The sequence below is a fragment of the Anarrhichthys ocellatus genome, unplaced genomic scaffold (assembly GCF_004355925.1).
Source record: "Anarrhichthys ocellatus isolate YVR2014 unplaced genomic scaffold, GSC_Weel_1.0 scaffold57, whole genome shotgun sequence".
In the NCBI taxonomy this organism is placed as follows: domain Eukaryota; kingdom Metazoa; phylum Chordata; class Actinopteri; order Perciformes; family Anarhichadidae; genus Anarrhichthys; species Anarrhichthys ocellatus.
In genome coordinates, this window is record NW_022280087.1 from 1,347,681 (window position 1) to 1,367,740 (window position 20,060).

General features: G+C 40.4%; 1 protein-coding gene across 1 annotated transcript; it reads right to left on the reverse strand.

Moving 5' to 3' along the window:
* Positions 1-255: 255 nt before the first annotated feature.
* tac1 (tachykinin precursor 1) lies at positions 256-2,180 on the reverse strand. The gene is made up of 4 exons (XM_031871352.1): positions 1,831-2,180; positions 816-918; positions 704-727; positions 256-364 (listed from the first exon to the last, which is right to left on the reverse strand). Exons 1-4 carry the CDS (start codon positions 1,948-1,950, stop codon positions 285-287), a joined length of 327 nt encoding a protein of 108 aa, XP_031727212.1. The 5' UTR covers positions 1,951-2,180; the 3' UTR covers positions 256-284.
* Between the last annotated feature and the right edge of the window lie 17,880 nt (positions 2,181-20,060).

Here is a 20,060-nt window from a genome sequence, read left to right on the forward strand (position 1 = left end):
AAATATATAAATAGAAATACCCTAAAACACCAGCTGGCTCCATGCTTGATCTTTCACTGCTGTCAAATATGTACAGAAACCCATTCATCTGATTTTGACCTCCTCATAAAGCATGAGAATCTAAATGTAATCTTATCATTTTAGTATTTTGAAGCATTCTGAATAATTCACTGGGTTTATTTGAAGCCCAATGCGCACTAGCAAGGGTGTAGCTCTCACTGATGACCCTGACATCATGTTCACTGTAATCTTTATGGAAATGTGGGGGAGATTATATTCCATAATTACAAACTTACACATGGAGGGTATTTCTTCGGTTGATTGCAGAATTTTTTTTCAGTCTTCATATGTTTAGATGTGATCACTTTTAAGTCAACAACAAAAGGAATGTTAGAGAAAGCACTACGATTTTCATTTTAATGAAAAAAAATAATTTTACAAAATATTACGGTTTTTTTGGAGATAATATCTGGTGTCTGGGAGGTGAGGGGGTACTTAGATGACGTATGACCTCAGTATTTCTAAAGTGCTACACAGTAGTATTTTGGGAACCAAATAAATCCTACAACACATACAAATGATGAAATATGGAGACGGGTGGTTTGTTTTTAACTGGACAGTGACGACGAGTTGAGAGTTACCTCTTCTTACTGACTTTGGAAAAAAGCAATAGAATGACAGCTGAATGTGATGTCGTACTTACTTTTGCGGGTGATCTGTGCATTTGCTGTGGGAGGGAAGAGAGAGCAACGTGTTAACAAAGAGAGGTCCACAGAGGAAGAGACAAACGGCGTGGCGTGGAGAGCGAGACCTACCCATGGAGCGTTTCCCCATCAGGCCGATGAACTGGTGCGGCCGCGGCTTCCTTGTCATCCTCAGGAGGATTTCTCTGAATGGGTCGTTGGCAAGCCAGCCGTCCTGAGGAGGGAGAACACATCTCAATGAATGAGGCACCAAGCGAGAGCGAGTAGCACCAGTCTTACTGTACATTTCCTGTAAGTGAAAGGTATTTTTCTCGGGTCGTATACTAAATAATGTAACTGTCTCTGAACTGTTTCATGTCGATAGAGACCATTCGGGCTGCAGCTCCCACTATACTGTGCACTTAAGGGTTGATCTAATTCACAGTCGGCTTGCTGCTCCGAGGAGGTCTACTGATGGGTTGTCCTTAACATTTCAACTTTTTCCTTAAATTCGAATTCTTTCACATGATACAAATCAACTTGTTCACAGAATTTTCTAGGCTCAAGTTTAACATATTTCCTTGATAGAAATAGCATTTGCTGTACCTCTACATTGTCACTCATTTGGGAATATTAATGAATCTGCAGAGAACAGAGAGGATTATTATCTCACACTGGTTGTTTGTTTCGGAAAACTGAAACTGATCAGTCACACAATTGCTTTGAATTAATTGAGGCGGAGAAGTGTGACAGTTTTAGGACTAATTCATCATAATCTTCTCAAAATGATGGCTAAATGGAGAGAGCAAAGAATGAGTAAAATATGACAAAAATACACCAAACCACATCTTAAACAAACCGTAAAGAAAACGTGCAGATAACCCACACCTGTAATAATCTGCATCATTATTGCTCTACTCTATACAGACACTTTACATCGCTGAATTGACATCCCTTAAAGTAAAAAATAAAAGCTGTGCGCTCTTTCATATTTGGGTTAAACAAATGTACAGTAGTAGCCTATATACAGCTTTTATGCAACTTTCCTCCAGAAGATTAAAAAACAAATATTGATTCAGATTTTTTTTTCTCGAGACAAGAAGAAAAAAGTGGCACATTTATAAATAAACATCTTGCAGCAGATTACCTGAATGTCATTACTGTTCGTCCAGTAGTCCGCATCTTCTTTTGGGTCGTTTTCCTCGCAAAAAACTTGGGCGACGGCGAAAAAAGCCATTAAAACCGGTAAAATGACTAACTTCATCATGCCGAACCTGCAATTATCTGTGTTAGACTCACTGTTGTGTTAAAGTAACCGACGCTATTCAACTTCAAAACAAAAAAAACAACAGCAGCTGTTCTGTTTGCGCACTGCTTCTTCCCAAAGAGCTCAACAGTAGTCCATAGTGCGTGAGTGCGTGCGTCAAAAACGCTGTGCCGGGATCCCAAAAAGCTCTCCGCGCGCTCAGCCCCTGCAGCAAGCTTCTTCCGTCTCGTGCGTCCTCCTGTCCAGAGAGCCTCACATGCGCTCCTATATATATCAACCATTCCTGTATCGTGATTACTCGCGACCCCAGTCACGAGTAGTCCTTCAATTTAGTTACAGTCAGAGCCCTTTGATGGCACGAGCTGCACATGTTGTGCGTCACTGGACATTCTCCAACTTAAAGTCTAATTGTGATCAGATTTGATATATTCATTAAGTCATTCAGCATCCTGACTGATCATTTATCTCATCATAAAAAGGGCCTTATGTAAGCTGTTAGTCTTTGATGGGGGATATTTTATAAAGTGGAGAAGCTCAATGTTGTATTCACGGTTGTATTTTTGCTAAACACTTAATTTGTGATTCATTTCAGTTACAGCAAAGTAAAAGAGTCAGATCCAAACAGATGCACGTGTCGGCCTCCTTATTGGGTGACACTCAGTGATCGGTCGGGTGAGTTACTTTTCCTCCTCAAGGTGTCTGATCACCCGGAAGTTTGGAGGAAAAACAATTTTCTAAAGTTCTATGCTGCGGACATGTACGTGAAGCGGAAAGCTCGTGCACACATAATAACGTGACGGTCTCGTAGGTGTGTGATGACGCACTTGGATTTACGCAGTTTGCACGCGTAACTGCGTTACAGTCTGTAGCAGCTGAGAATGTAATAACGCCGTTATTAACCTGATGGAGAATGTAATAAAACTCAACACATCTACTGACTTCATGTTCGGAAATGTAAACTAGGCTTCATGTAGAATTTGAAATTGACAACAGATAGTCGAGGTGATTTGCTTTCTGAAATTTTTTTATGAAAATAAAATCCCTATCAATGTGGAAATGAACCCGCCCACACCCACGCTGATTGGTTCATCATACACAAGTGAGCGATGAAGGCGAAACGGTCAATTCAATCTCCATGAAATGTTCTTTTCCATCTGCGTCAACAGTGATTCAAAGTGTCTCTTTTGCCAGAACCCATCGTGTGACATCTCCACATTCCACAAAGTCTTTCAAATTGAATTTGAAATGAACAGAAAAGGTGACATTAAAAGGCTCCGACAAACTTTTTGATTTTTATTCAAATGACATTATCGGTAAAATGTCAGTACAATATCAGCCAGGACATTTTACCACATTACTGGTCAAGTTTTTACATTATATAAAACATCATATATTATGTAATACTGTACAGAGCCTGTTCCTGCAGCTCAAAGAAGAAACTGTTTACAAACTGTGAATGAAAGGAAAGGGTCTGAGGACGCCACTGATTTCCATCAGAAAAGCTGTTTTTTAAAGGGATGAATAGAGGACTATACGCTGCTGCATCAAGTTCAGCGTCCACGCACCTCAACGAGTGCTTGATTTGCCCAAGTGCCTTTATTCCATTAACAATGAGTTCATTTTATTTACCCATGTGCTATTGGCAAATGCAAATCTTTTCCCTGGGGGTGGGGATGGACCTCAGTCTGTCTTCTATGGCAAGTGTTATTCATCTATTAGTTCAATTAATCCAAGATGCGATATCAATTCACATTAACTGGAGTGTTTTTGAAGGACGCTTTGCATTGACTGGCTCTATTTGACCTTGATGTTCTGTATATTTTGTTATTCTCTCTGAGAATTCAGAGCCTCGAGTTCATGATCATGTTTCCTCTTTTCTAAATTCCCACCATGACTGATTGTGGGACATATAAAATGAAGAAGTCCTGTTGAACTTCCTGTGCAGGTGAAGTGACGGTGGATAGGTTTACACTAATATACATTCACTTATCCAACGGGAGCTCTGTGCTCACGAAGGCACTCCGAACTGGAATTTAATCTTCCTCACAACTGTGACAGCTCATCCAATTAACAGACGGAAGGGGGAGGTGAGGAGAGAGAGATGATGGAGCTGTTGGAACCATGGGAGGGAGTTACCACGGAGGAGGAGGAGGAGGAGGATTAAGAAGGAAGAAGCAGGAGGTAAAGAGAGCGGGGTGCCATTGAAGTTGGGACACAGAGATAAACAGATATGCGACGATGTGGGGAAACGTGGACAAATAGGACGTTGGTCCGGAGAGACCGAGAGGTGTTTTCTGTCATTATCGCTGCTGCATAGGTAATAACATCAGATGGGTTGTGTGGTCGGTCACTGTGGACGCTCCTCTCGCTTTGATAAAGAATCCAGCAGCAGACGTGCTCTGAGACGCATGAATATATTAGAGAATAAGGTGATTTTGTGCGTGGAATGAATCCATAGCATGCCGTTTGTTGGAAGAGACGACTGATTTAAAGCAGCACAGTGCCAATAGCTATCAGAAACTCCCTGGTGTAAGCAGGGATCATATCACACATCCAATTTATATTTAAATTAAAACAGCCAAGAGGATGCTGAATAAAAACAGAGATGTTAAAATACTATCTATCGAGAACAGAACATTAGGACGAGGATCTTTGAAATGTACACAGAAGAACCCTTTTAGTTAACCGTAATACTTTGAGCGTGGGACGTAATTCATTTTGTTGTAATTACACTGTCTGGCAATTCATGTGGCAATCATTTATTGATGTCAAAATGATACATGTGGTAACCTTACCAACATGGATACAGACAAACTAACAAAGTTTCCAATCAAAGATGAGCTGACCACCTGTTGGTATAATACGCTCACCAGATACTTCACAACGGGGCCTCGTGAAGTTCATTTTCCTGCTTGAGAACCTGGTATGATATGACAAGATATGAGATGAAGTGAGAGCTCCTTCTTATGTAGATATGAGAGACCTTTTGTACAAAATGAAAGGTTGCAACCGTTCTTCCAAAATAAACGACAAAACATGCTTTTATTGCCTCCCAAAAAACCCTAATGAGTGATGTCATATGTGGTGCCACTATCGCCTGGACAACATCATCTATCGGTATCTTTTATTGGAGAGACGGTCATTATTAGCATGAACACGAGAGGTTACTTACAATGCTTGAATTGGAACAAAAAAGCAGCAGCTGCACTAACTGTGGCTTTTATCTTATTACATATGACTACTGTGCATCATCTATAAAACATGTAAATTCACGAGGAACAAGTATTAACCACAATATGTTGTTAAAGGACACACAATCTAGTTGTCAGCAAATGTATTACACTGAGAAAGACTGCAACTGAAGGCGAGGTCATAATGTTTCCAACAGTGATCATAAATTAAATGTTTCCGTTGGCATCGTGGATTTATTTTGACACAGAAATGTTCAGTGCTGTTAAAATATGTTTGTGATGGTGTTGGTGCCTTTTGGAGAATTTGTCATGCATAGATCGGTAAAATAATATGGCTATAAGTCTGTGCTCCAGTTTTTTCGGTTCAAGTGGAATTCTAGTTTTATTGATACTCCACTCACTATACCTGTATTTAACTCAAAACCATGCCTCAATATAACAGAGGACTCCTGTGATAACATTACATTTAGCAGACGCTTGTATCCAAAGCGACTTACAATTCAGATTCTATCACATCTCTACACCGTAGGCACAGCTACGGGAGCAATTTTGGGGTTAAGTGTCTTGCTCAAGGACACATCGACATGCGACTAACGGAGCCGGAGCTGGGGATTGAACCACCGATCTTCTGATTGAAGAACGGCCCTGTTCCCCACCTAGCCACAGTTCTTATAAACCTCAGAAGAAATGACTTCATGAACTTCTTTAATGATCAGATTATAACTATTAGAGAGAACATTAATAATCTCCTGCCCTCAACCAGTACTGATCTTTCCTCAAATAGAGTAACCTTAGAAGCAGCTATAAACCCTGATAAATATTTAGATGGCTTTACTCTTCTCGACCTTGACAGATTGACTTCAACAATTTCTACGTCTAAACCTAACTTTAGTCCATCCCAGATTGATCATCTTGTCGATAGTGCTACAAGCTCACTGAGAATGACACTAGACTCTATTGCTCCTCTAAAAATAATTTGGAAGAATTTGGAAGAATCTCGATTAGTCTGGCGAGACAGTCTTAAGAGATATAAGAAGGCCCTCCGTAATGCCAGAGCAGCTTATTACTCATCGTTAATAGAGAAAAATAAGAACAAGCCCAGGTTTCTCGTTAGCACTGTAGCCAGGCTGACAGAGTATTCTTATAAACCTCAGTAGAAATGACTTCATGAACTTCTTTAATGATCAGATTATAACTATTAGAGAGAACATTAATAATCTCCTGGGCTCAACCAGTACTGATCTTTCCTCAAATAGAGTAACCTTAGAAACAGCTGTAAACCCTGATATATTTAGATGGCTTTACTCCCATCGACTTTGACAAATTGACTTCAACAATTTCTACGTCCAAACCTTCTACCTGTCTCTTAACCAGTGGTTCTCAACTGGTCTGGCTGCGGGACCCACCATCACCCCTTAATGACAAGCTGCGACCGAAATCGTGGAAAATGTTCAACTTCTCAAATGTATTTAATGAAAAGATGGAGCAGTTCGAAACTGAGCTGAAAATGTCCTCTGCAGTCGTAGTATAGGGAGCTCTCTTGTGCAGATAAATTGTTCCTGTCAGTCCTCGTCCCACACATGTTTCACGTAAAAGAGGAAAACTGCTTTGTTTGTTGTGTCTGTAGATTCGTCCAGTTGTAATGCAAAATGACCACTTGCCTTAATTCGAGCTGTGGTCTGTTGTTTGATGTCATCCGACATGTCTTCAATTCGCCTACTTATAGTGTCATTTGAGAGAGTTAGTTTTCAGTTTATCCTCTGCTGATATTAGCATTACAAAGCATTAACGCCAAATATTGTTGAGGAGTGTGAATAGAGGGCACTACGCTGCATAAAAAATAGGATTATTATTTATTTTTTTATAGGCAAAGGCCTGAGACCCACTGAAAATGGGTCCGCGACCCACTTTTGGGTCGCGACCCACCAGTTGAGAATCACTGTCTTAAACCCTATACCGACTAGGCTGCTTAAAGAAGTTTTACCGTTAGTTAGCACGTCTGTGATCAATCTGTCTTTACTAACGGGCCATGTACCACAGTCCTTCAAAGTAGCTGTAATTAAACCTCTTCTTAAGAAGCCCACTCTTGATCCAGAGGTGTTGGCCAACTACAGACCGATCTCTAACCTTCCCTTCCTCTCTAAGATCCTTGAGAGGATCTTAGATATGATCTTAGAGACCTGAACACCTCTGAAATCAGTTATCTGATGATATAGTTTCTCTAGATGGCATTGCGCTGGCATCCAGCAGCACCGTAAAGAATCTTGGAGTTATCTTTGATCAGGATATCCTTTAACTTCAAGATAAAACAAATTTCAGGGACTGCTTTTTTCAACTACGTAACATTTCAAAAATCAGGCACATCTCAAAGCGATGCAGAAAAATTAGTCCTACTGCTATAGTCCTAGACTGCCGTGGGACTTCCTAGGATACACTGAGCTCCTCTCTCCTATTCTCTCTCTCCTTCCGTATGAATTCATGTCCCATTAATGCTCATTACTGACTTTGCTTCTTGAGTGTTTGTGCTTTCTCTCCTCACAGGTTTCCATGGATCCTGGTCTCTGGTCCTTCCTCCTGCCGTGGTCCTGCCCGACACCCACTGCTACTGTCATTATTATTAGTAGTTGTAATGTTTCCATCACTATTCTGCTCTCATTATATGAATCATTTATGTCATATGCATTGAATGTGTTGTAACTCTGTTATGTTGTTCATTCTGTACACATGACATCTATCACACCTCTGTCCATCCTGATAGAGGATCCTCCTCTGTTGCTCTCTCTAAGGTTTCTTCCTCTTTTCTCCCTGTTAAAGATGTATTTTGGGGGAGTTTGTTTTATGTTCTGATGTGAGGGTCCTGGGACAGAGGATGTCGTATGTGTACATATTGTAAAGCCCTCTGAGGCAAATTGTGATTTGTGATTTTAGGCTATAAAATAAATTAAATTGAATTGTTTTTCTCTAGACCGTTAACATGAACACAACACTTAACATGAATTACAAATACAACTTGCTAACCATGCTAGCTAGCTGGTGACTTAGCATTTGTTAAGCTAACCACACCTGACCATGCCAGGTATTGCTCGCACCTCTCGTCCAAATATGGTCACTTCTGGCTCCAAAAAAAATAAATAGATGGCGATGACCAAAATGGCAAACTCAAGGCATTAAAGCGGTAGTGCTCAAAGCTGTGGGTGCCGTCACGGTGATCACGTCCACTTCTTATGGAAACTCTATGGCAATGATCAGACATACTCTGTACTGGTGAGTACCCGTCGCGATAGCCATAGAGGCACCCTTTACATGTTGTATGTGAGGAGGCTCCGAGTGTCTGGAGGTTACGTTAAAGGATTATAAGACATTTGTCGCATACACTGTATAAAAGCTGAGCGAATGTGATGTTATTTTATGTTTGTGGTATTACTGTATTAATGCATGCTGTACCAAGATCTTCTCTGGACAGGTTTGTGTTGTATTCAACTTATACTGTATATTCAAGGACAACTGGGCCTAATTGAGTTATTGTTTTTTTTATTGAAGTGAAGATTGACCTGGAGTACAAGGTTTCCACGAGTACCAGTCAGCAAAACATCAACAAATATTGGAAGAGTTTGTCCACACAAACAATGCATGTTGTATTTTGGAGGACTGTCTCAAAGGTTGATGACCATACCATTGAGTGAAAGATGGACCCATTTGGGCAATTGAACTTCCATAAGTTAAGCAGTGGAAGCTGGGACATCCTGTCTTTAGTGTACATTTGTTTTGGAGGCCCTTCCCTCCCTTCTCAATATGTCACGGCCACTTTAATCCAGAACCCCCCCCCCCTTAGTGGACAGCAACAAATATTAAATGGAGTGCCATTTTAATCAGTAAACAGAGTATGACACTAATCATCTTAAAACATTACGTCAACAATAACTCAAGACAAATCAATGGCATTGAGCCAAGGAGTGCACTGTGTGCACAATGGCAACACAGAGCTTTTTAATTAAAAACCTGCTTATTCTAGGGCATCCTCGTTCTGTGTCCACCAACACTCTGCTAAGCAGTCAAAAGAGCTGTCATTTGCACCATTGTTGCAGTCTGACTTCACTGAATCCTGAAATGAAATGGCCTGAAATAATATTCATGTGTGAGTAAAGTAGCCTCACTCTTATTTAGAATCTCATGTGTATTCATGCTGGTGTGTGTGCGGTCTGCTTGGACTAGCCATGAGATTAATGCATTTTACTGATGCATTTGATCCATTTAAATTTCAGCACAAAACACCTCAGTAGATCCAACAAGGAGACCAAACACACTTCTAAAAAAGGCTATGTGTAGGGCTGTGGTTAATCCTTCCAAGGACGTGATATTAAATCGAGTTTGATTTATTTTGAGCACCAGTTGGCTCCATAAAGCCCACAACATCATTTTCACATATTTTATGGCTTTGCTGAGCATACATTCTCTGTTCCAACATCATTTCCTTCATTTTACATCCATAAAACTAAGAATGTTCTTATTTTGGGGTTTCCCAGTGTATTCTACTGCTGGTGTGTCTTTTCAACACTTTTGTTCAGATATCTTGAGAAATGCTGGCCAGATTGCTATGAATGTAATGATCCACAAAGGAAAATTCATTATATTCAGAATAAATTCCTTTCATATTCATAACTATAAGAATCATAAGATTGCCATGAAATTCAAGTTCACGGTCCCCACAGAGTCTGTACAAACAAATGTGTGAATACATTTTAATATAACATGCCATCTAATATACAGTACTAATACATCTGCATTGCAACATGCTAGTGTTTGCATGCTAATGTTAGCAATAATAATAATTATAATCAATTCATAATAATTAACAGATAGCATATTTTTGAATACGAGTTAAAGATGTTCCTTCATTAACTGTATAACAAACATTTCTTCTATGATAAAAAGGGAGGTCACAAGAAGATGATGAGATTATGTCACAGGGCATGATGAGGACTCAAGCACAGACAGTCAGATGCAGTGAGAATAAGGGTTTTAATGAATAACGAACACAAACAGGGAATCCAAGGACGAGACAAGAGACGAGGGGGGAAATCCGGCAGGACGAGGCAGGGCAGGCAGACTGGGAAACTGGGAAACCGGGAACAGGACGAGCACAAACGGGCGGGTAGGTATGAACACAAACAATGATCTGGCAGTGGGTGACTGGGAGGCAGGGGTTTAAATAGTGGCTAGAACAGGTGAGGAGAGTTGTGCTGATGAGGGAGTGCTTGATTAGTGATCAGGGGCAGGTGAAGGGAGTTAGACTGGTGCTGAGGGAGTGGCTGACAGGTAGAGTGAGGAGCTACAGAAAGAAATACACAGAACACAGAAGGCAAAGCCTGATCGTGACAGATTAATTATGAAATAATATAGCAACTGAGGGCAGTAACCATGACCCTACTGTGGAGATCAACCACAGACTAGAGGAAAAAATGATAAAAGAGTGTGGCATAAGTCAGTTCAGAGTAAAATGAGAAGATGTTTTGAAATTGAATGTCAGAATTGTCTTTTTTTTCCATCTGCTGAAGCTAAATCTTTACGCTTTTTAATGTTGAGTACCAATTACATTTGCTAATCTGAGTGCACATTTAAATCCATCCATCCGTTTTCTGCCACTTATGGGTGCTGGTCACGGTGGCATCAGACCGGTAAGGTGAGGTAGCCCAGACGTCCCTTTCCCCGGCCACGTCCTTCAGTCCTTTCTGGGGGTCCCGAGGGGTTCCAAGACTAGATGAGTTATAAAATCCCTCCAGTGTGTTCTGGGTATGACCCAGGGTCTCCTTCTAGTTGGCTGTACATGGCAAACCTCCAGGGGGTCTCCTAATTAAAGAGTGCAATGGAGGAGCAGTTCTTCTAAATGTCTGAACTCCTTACCTACAGATCTCTACAGATGAAGGAAGCTCATTTCTGCCACTTCAATCAGCATTCTCATTCTTTCAGGCATAACTAAAAAGCTCATGACTGTAGATGGAACCTGCAGTATAGGATCTGTGTCTCAAGGCAAATTGGTCCCAGGTGAGGTGCAGGCTAGGGGCCTTTAAATGAATTGCTTGTCGAATCTTTTACAGCTTCTGAAACCCCCTCCCCTCATGTGTCATTATTAAACGCTCAGAGAAGATGCTCCGGCAGTGCGATAATGTAGTATGAAGACTGAAAAAACCTGCATAGGGTTGCTGGATGCGTCAAACAAACACAGGAATACCAGCCTGGAGACTGCTGTTTGTGTCCCCTGTGAAACTAACAAATTGTTGTTTGTTTTCGTGTTCACAATGCAAAGTTAATTTTTCCCCCCTAAACCTAACTGAGTGCTTTTGTTTGAATCCACCACGTGAACCAGGTGAACCAGCTGCGACCGTATAGTGAAACATCATAGTTTAGAAAGGGACGCCTCCTAACTAAGAGACTGGGTTGTTGGTGCTTACCAGAATTGGTTCACTTCTGACCCACAGATGTTTTGTGTGTTGGTAGGATTTAAACTTGTGTGTACAACAGAAAGCAATACAATGTATATCCTTGAGACTGTCCAAAAGTTTTCACTATTAGCTTTTAACCACATCTCACTGTCCTCATCAACGGGTGGAGTTTACTTCATCATCTGCTGATTAATTGTTTTGTCATTTAAAAAACAAAATCAGGACTTCAAGGTCTGAAAACATGAAAAACTTGGTTTTAATATTTAAAAATAAGAACAATAGTGTTCATATAATATCAAAAACACAACCAACAAATATTGGTGTAATTGTTCTGGGCTTGTCCGAATGTATGCATAATTTCCCGCCCTTATGTCTTCAAATGGGGCAAATAAAACTGGTATAAATGATTTAGCCTTTAAATGTCATTGGACAATATGTCAAACAACAAGGTTTGTTTTAAGCTTTTGGGACCCTTTAGAGTGATTCAGGAACCTTTGTGATTTTGAGTTGTTGTTGTGAGGATATCTCACCAAGTGTGGGGAGACAAAGTCTCCTTGGAGGCATGCAGGCCTGGGAGGGGAGCCAATCTGCAAGCAAATGGTGTCCAGAACTGTTTCCATTAGAGTTCAGGGTAACACTTTATAATAACTACACACTATGAAGCATTAGTTGAGTATGAGTAAACACTTAATTCATCATTTTAAAGCATTGTTCCTACATTAACACTCATTAGTATACAATTCATAACAACAGTCATAAATGTGTTATTCTTGATTAATAAGCTTGTCTATTATGTGTTTCGTGATTGTGTTTTCATACTTTATAAATGATGGATTCCCCATTTGTAAATTAAGTATTATATATATTACAAACCAATTATTAAGGAGTTGTAGGTGATTAAAAACATAATTTAAAAAGTGTTAGTAAATGATTAAGAACTTATTTAGATGTAGATTATTCATGCATTTATATACAGTATATAATGATTTAGATATGCACTAATGGTTTACTCGTACTTAACTAATGCTTCATAGTGTGTAGTTATTATAAAGTGTTACCGAGTTCAGTCAAGCTTACTTTGAACTTGGAAGAGATTATAAGGTGGTATACGCACAGGCCATATGTTGCACTGCCAGGCTGGCTGCAAAAAACAAGTTAGTCCTATTTAGGGAAGTAGATAGGACACATATGCATATTCTGCACGTTAAAAAGTAAATAGACATAATATAAAAACACTTATTTTTCAACAGATCCCTCTACTGACTCACGAGTGCACATTTCACAGGTTTAGATTCAGGTTCACAACTCTCCACACATTTTTGCAAATGATTTATCAACAATCTAATATTGTCCCTAAAACGCCCACCAGCCGTGACTTTTGTTTTAGTGAAGCGATGCAAAGTGAAGTGGCTGTGCTCGGCCATCAAGTACACAGGAGCAACAGGAGTGGGATTTGCTTCCAGTGTGAGAGGCGTTTGAACGAGTCGATGTACAATTGTCATCTGCACTTCACACCGTCGACTTCAGTTAGCTATTGTTATCCGTGAAATGTCAAGTACATCGATGGGGCAGTAGGATGAATGCAGCAGTGGGGGAATGAAATCATGTGGGTCCTGCTGGAGTGGGGGGAAAACAACAACAGCTTTGTGTACCTCTCTCACACATGAATCACACAAAAGACCACAAAATACAATTTCATATTCGAAGGTTGTGACGACGCTTTAATTTTCGTAGATGCTACAAGAATGAGTCACACAATGGGACATCTGCAGGAATCCAGTTTGCCACAATAGTTGCCCACACACACACAGAACACACACACACGTACAACTCCAATGGGAAAAAAAGAAAGAACCATCTTTTGAAAGTGGCTTAGTGGTGACTATCTTCCAGTGGCTTTGGAGGCTCATTTCAGAGGAATTTTAATCAAGATGGTCCAGATGGGACACGTCAGCTCTGCTCGACACACTCTCATGGCCACTCATTTCTTACATGAACAGTTCTCACCTCCCTGATCCTGCTCCTGTTCTCTTCTTCAAGTGTGCTGACACAAGCGAGATGATGCTCCTGAGTTTGTCCAAATGGACCTCTGCAGCTACTGGTGACGTCTCAGAGCCCATGCCTCAGTAAAACTGAATGTGCATATTTCCATTTTATGGGATTAAATAGGCTTTGTGAAAAAGAAGGCTTGGTAAGTATTAAAGTATACGTATTGATTTTATGGGTTTTACTAGTCCGCACATTTTATTGTTCCATTGCTGTGAATTGCCTTCGGTGATTCGGCGTTCCCTGCTGCACTCAGGCCTGAACACACAGCAGTGTTTACGGATAATGAATTGCGTCCACAAATATTTAAGTGTGTAAATACCGATTCACTGATTTTGTCTTTTTATGTCCATCATCTCATATTTCTGGATTGAAACTGTAATGATCAATTTAGGTCAAAGGCTTTTACAAACTACCAGTGTAGTACAAACTAGAAAAGTGCACTTGGTAGAGTTCTCTGCCAGGTGTGTCTGCACCGACCACTGCTGTAATGTTTGATTGAATGAACACAACCCACAATTAGCTAACCCAATGAATAACATACTATTCATACCAAGTTTTGAGTATGTAGTGTGTTCACATTGCATAGTATGTGGATTTTGTGTGTGCGAGAACAGCCTGTATGAGTAGGAGCCTCCTGCATATACTCAACTGCCCCACAATGCATTGCATTTGGGTGCCTTGAGACCTTCCGTCGGTCATGTGAGATTATAAGTCAGGCTCGGATGTGAATATGACACTTTATTAAGTTTCAACATGTTTTAATGTGAGAAAGTAACAGTTTAGATTCCCAATATGTGGTCAGTTTATCCGACTGTAACTGTAAACCAGACGTCTAGATGCTGAACTTATCATTCGGCCTCTTCCATCTCCCAGTGAATTTTCCCACTGTGGTCATTGGCTGTGTTTACATCCCACCCAGCGCTAACACCAGAGCATCAGTGGAGCTTGAAGCCGAGGGCACTAGCTCAATGCTGGCTAAATACCCCGAAGCCCCTGTGTTCATCGTGGGTGATTTCAATAACTGCAGACTTGATGTTATTCTGCCCTTTTCCCACCAGTGTTTAGACATTCCCACAAGGATAGGCAATATTCTGGACACAAAAACGCAAAAGCAATACATGTATCTAAACTCCAAACCCTGGATTTCCTACTGAAGGCATTTCAATGGCGGGACTTCCCTTAAAACAACCTTCCATGAGCCTGCGCATCCCCCCTTCACACCTGAGGATGTCCGACAGCTGCTGGGAAGTTGCAAACCTGGCGAGGCACCAAGGCCAGATGGAATTGAAGCTGAGGTGCTGAAGCTCGGTGCCATGGAGCTCTCTACACTACATTTTCTGGGAATCCTACTGGACAGGATCAATATCCACCCTCTGGAAAACATCCAATGTTTTTTTTGTTTTATATATATACAACACCTGTTATTATATATATACTGTATATAAATGTACTTTCATTCAGTCTGTATATACTGTACATATACTTGCTACCTTACACAACTTATAGTATCATCCACACAATATTTGTTCCAGTCCAATAGACCAGCATCCAAACAATCCAATCTCTGTTTGTCCAGCTGCGGTTGATCATCTCTATTTTTATAACTTCTTGCCTGTACATAGTAGCAATATGTTGTTTGTCCTTATTGTTTCTGTCTTATCTTTATCATCTTGTTAGCTGATGTCTATTAACTTCCTGCATATGAGCTCACATGAGACACGTTCCCTGTGAGTCAATGTCTGGCCAATACACTTGAATTTCTACTGTTTTCATCATTTATTCATGGAAACTCAAAGTCTTCAATAGTGAATAAATAAATAAGACATTATGAAATAAATGCTCGTATAAATGAACAAAGAAAAAAATGCACAATAATAAAGTTGTGAAATAATCAAATTTAACGTAAAGAGTCAATCTGGTCTGTACTTTTCCAAGGTTGAAAGGAGTAATTACGCTACACTACAGAGCCTGTGTGTTGTTGTAGTGTATGTGTTTTGTCTATGTCCATTCCACACAACGTGATTGACTGATGTCTTTATTCACAGAGCAAAAATATGTGAATAAAGGTATGTGCGTAACATTCACATCCTGTGTGAAAGTACAAAATGAACAGTTTGAAAAAAGTATTTGGACGTACATGAAAAAAAAAGGCCTTTGTGTGTAAACCTCTTAATTGTTGTACAAACCATCAGTACATGAGAAGTGAATAAATGAATTTATGCACGCGCGACTCCTTTATTCCCGGTCAGTCTGAGTGAATGTACCTGGGAGTGAAGTCACTCCTCGAGCAATGACAAAGAGGACGGAGCCCAGACGTTATCAATCACACTCAGACAGGGAAATACGCAGGAGCTCCCCTGGCACTACCACCACTACAGTGAGGAGACATGAGCAAGAGGGAGGGTGTGGCCCGCTGACGCACTCTTTAACTCAATTAACAAGAACCCTCCTGCGTCACAATGTCTAAGTGTTCCTGTAACAGTATTTGACAACCACTTTTTGTACTTAAGTTCCTCTTAAAGGAAGCCAAAGAAAGCCGTTTTAGCTTCTGACTCTTTTCGCGGTTTTGAACTCTGTCAGGTCAGGAGAAATACAGGCTGCAAAAGAAGACTGCTACCAATCTGGGTAATGAATCCAATACTGCTGCTGTTGGCTGCCGGCCCGTTCAGGATGAATGGTTTTTCTCAACGATGCCTACGGAATTCTTAAAATGGTCATGACTTGAATGGGCTTTTAGATAGGGAAGCGCCACTTACTCCCATTTCATTCATTTATCCATGTATTCATTCAGTAAGTCATCGTTGTTTGTGGCCGTAACCGTCCGTTACACTGAACCAGGATCAGTGACTCATCCTCTCTGCAATACTGGTAAATTTACTTAGTATGCTTTGTATTTATAAATGTTCAAAGAATAAGCTTTAAACATAAAGGGGTGGACAAAACAACAGAAACATCTGACACATAAATGTGATCCCAAACAAAATCCACGAATAATACAAATACAAGGATGTATCTTGTAACACAGGCGGTTAGTTTGTCCACTACCTGTAAAGGATCACGTGAATAACAGGATCTGCAATTTATTTTTGATTTCTTCGTGTTGAATATAATACATGAGACCATGTCAGACACTGTGAGGCTGTGCTTGGGAATGGAGTCCAATGCTAGCATCAGCATGCTAACATCGTCATCAACTTTGTTTACCATGTTTGCATGCTAACATTTACCAGTTAGTGCTAAACACAAAGTACAGCAGATGTTTTGCAGGTATTTGGCCAAATTAAGATTTTGACATGATGTTGATGAAAGGTTTAATGGATCACTTAACTATTATACCAAATTTCATGGCAAAGATATTGGGACATTTCACTCAGAGTCGCAAATGTCAATTTCATGTTGGCACTAAAGGAGAGGTCAATGGATGCATTGTTTGGCAACTGTGACTGTGTGTACAAAATGTTGTGCCAAAACATCCAGTGATTGCTGAGATATCTCACAGAGTAAGTGAAGACTTTGAACTGTAGGTGGCCCTATAGGGGACCAAAGTAGTTGACTGACATTGCCATCCATAGAGCCGCACGCAAACGTAGCAAAAACACCGTTCGTTATTATTCTGTAGGAAAACTGCTGATTGGTGCTGATTGGTGCATTGAGGTCTATGACATCACATTTTTGGAAACGTGTTCAACACAACTGTTTGTGCTGTTTGGTGTTGGGCAGGTCGTGTACACTGGGTTTCTTTTTTTTTACAGAAAATAGCTGCCTGCTGCTGGAAATGAGGTTGATGAGAGCCATATGACTGAACTGAAAAGTTACGGGCGGAAAACCAAAACAAACAGAATTTCGTTGTATCACTATAATGACCTAAACCTCTTTATCCTTTATCGTTTATACTGTTATGAGCTGAAGGACATTCAAATGTTCTGAAAACTAAAAATTGGACATTTCAGATTTCACGTGTAGGAAAATACATTTTTAAGTGTAAAAATCTCTGGTTCCTAGGTGCTAACGAGATCAATACGTGGTATCTTTATTAATTCTGAACAAATTACAAATTATTAGGCTGTACCTAATCAGAATTATGCACACCGCATGCAGCACAAATCCATTTATATCCTGCTGCCCTTGCTCTTCAATGACATCCACCCACCCATCACTACCAGTACGATTTGGTTTTCTATTTTCCCTTGCAGCAGGATATGTTCCATCTTCAAATGAGCCCTTTCTTCATGTGTGCACAGGGAAAGGTTCCCATCTGAAGTGATTTGCCTTGAATGGAGGAGAGATTTCTGTCAAATAACTTATTAAAAATATTGCCAGTCTCTGGCTCCAGAATCTGGTTTTCTGTCAAGCCCTCATGTTCAAATTCAAAGAAAAATACCACCTGCTAAAGGCTGCCATGACTATAGGTTGCATTCCATTGGCTATATTATATTACTAATGCTAATATATTGTTCCCTATCCATTGCCATTTTTATCACCACCAGGATTATCATAGAGAGTGAATGTGCACCTCTGTGTATGTCCCAAGTGGCAGAAATGACGCCAACATAAGACTGCCAAATAAATGAACATCATTTTGTGATTGTTTTTGTGGCGATTTCAGTCTAAAGCACACATAAACACATCCACACTTCCTCACCAAACCTGCGGGAAGGTGCCAAATTTTGAATGAATGCAGCCCGAGGCACGTCATCCTGCTGTGGCCTGTTTGCTCTCTCTGTCTCTGGCAGGTCTGTGAGCGTCGGTACACCGAGGGGATTGACGAAGCGGCTGTGTTTCACCTGGAAATGAGAACGGGCTGCACACCCTGCTTATTGGCTGAGGGTTACACCCTCACATGGGACCCAAATGCTCTTTGCTGAAACTCAGAAGTGTCCCGGGCCCATGCAGCAAGATGTGGGGATGAGAGAAAATACAGGCAGAGAGCGAGGTCTCTGCAGATACAGACATCCCCAAACACTTCTAGTGGGTCATAAGTGATGATTGAGAGGAATTGTTTTTTTTCATCAGTCCATATATTAATATAGGAAATTGTTGCATATTATACCTTTAAATGAATGAGCATCATTAAACTTTAAATGTATGAAAACCAAAGCCTATTTAATTTGCAGGGATTATTATGTTATTTATGGATACACTGTATGTGTTGCTTGTTTCTGGAGAGCAATCACATCATTTATAATCATGTGTTTGACAGGATGACTCGAGAACTGAGCTGTCCGTTGTATAGTGTCAATGGGAAATGAGTTTTCAGTAAGTTTATTGATTGTCAAGTTTATACCCAGAGATAAGTCTGCTCTGCTGTGGGCTCTTGGGCTATTTCCATCTGTATGTTGACATATTGTAAAAAAGAAAGTTAATTTCCTGGTTGGATGATGACTGGGAGCAGAAGGTAGCAGCACAGGTCTACTAACCAAATACAGCTGTCTGAGTTTATAGTTTAGTGTGGAACATGCAACATGATTTCCATGAGAGATGAAGGGAGTGAGGGGTGATGTAGACTTGTGACCATAATGAGGAATTCTGTTACCCATAAAGGTTTGTATCACAACGGAAATTACTGTCCTTGTTTAATTATGTATTTATCCTTTGGTGGGTCCCTATGGATTTTAGATGGAGCATCCATGGATGATAGAGGAACCAGAAACAAGACAAACAAACCTACCTGTTTAGGTAGACTCACAATATCCACTAAGGCTCATGGCTCAGCATTAGAAACAGCTTCTTCTTGTTTTCATGAAGTAATACCAACCGCCGCTCACGTAAGTGGTGTCAGGAAAAAAATATTTACAGTGTCATCTTAAGTGCTCATGCTCCCATCTAAGCTTGGATTCAGTAGGTGAAATATTGGCCAGTGATTTACTCTGTGCATGTAGATGGTCACAAAAAGAGATAAAATAAAGTACTCAACAGCCAGAGAAATGGAACCTCTGGAAATGTCATTGATCTTGTGAGCTTTGGGGAGTAAAATCTAGTGACATTGCATGAATATTCATCATATCAGCAGGTCAGTATCATGTCAAACAAATGCTGTTGATCATGATCTGGATGTGGCCTCTTCTCACTACTCACTAATGAAAGGCACAAGCGTCTCTCTGATGGATTTCTGTTCTTTAAAGCTCCTTAGATATCACCCGTCTGCAGGATTAAATTGATGGACCCTGTTTATATATTCAGAATCACTAGCAAAGACAAAGAGTAGATTCATACAGCATGAGAGAGGAGATGGAACAATGGTTAATGTCAGCGGCAAACACCTTAAATTAATTCGTTCTTACTTTGGAGAACCTTTTCCCTGCTGTAGAGAGAAGTGGTGCTACAATACGTATATGGAAATACAACTATGTGGACAGTGACTCAATGACTACGGAGGGGCATGGACCCTGATGGGAACCAATAGCCTGATTAAATGTATACCAAGGGTGTT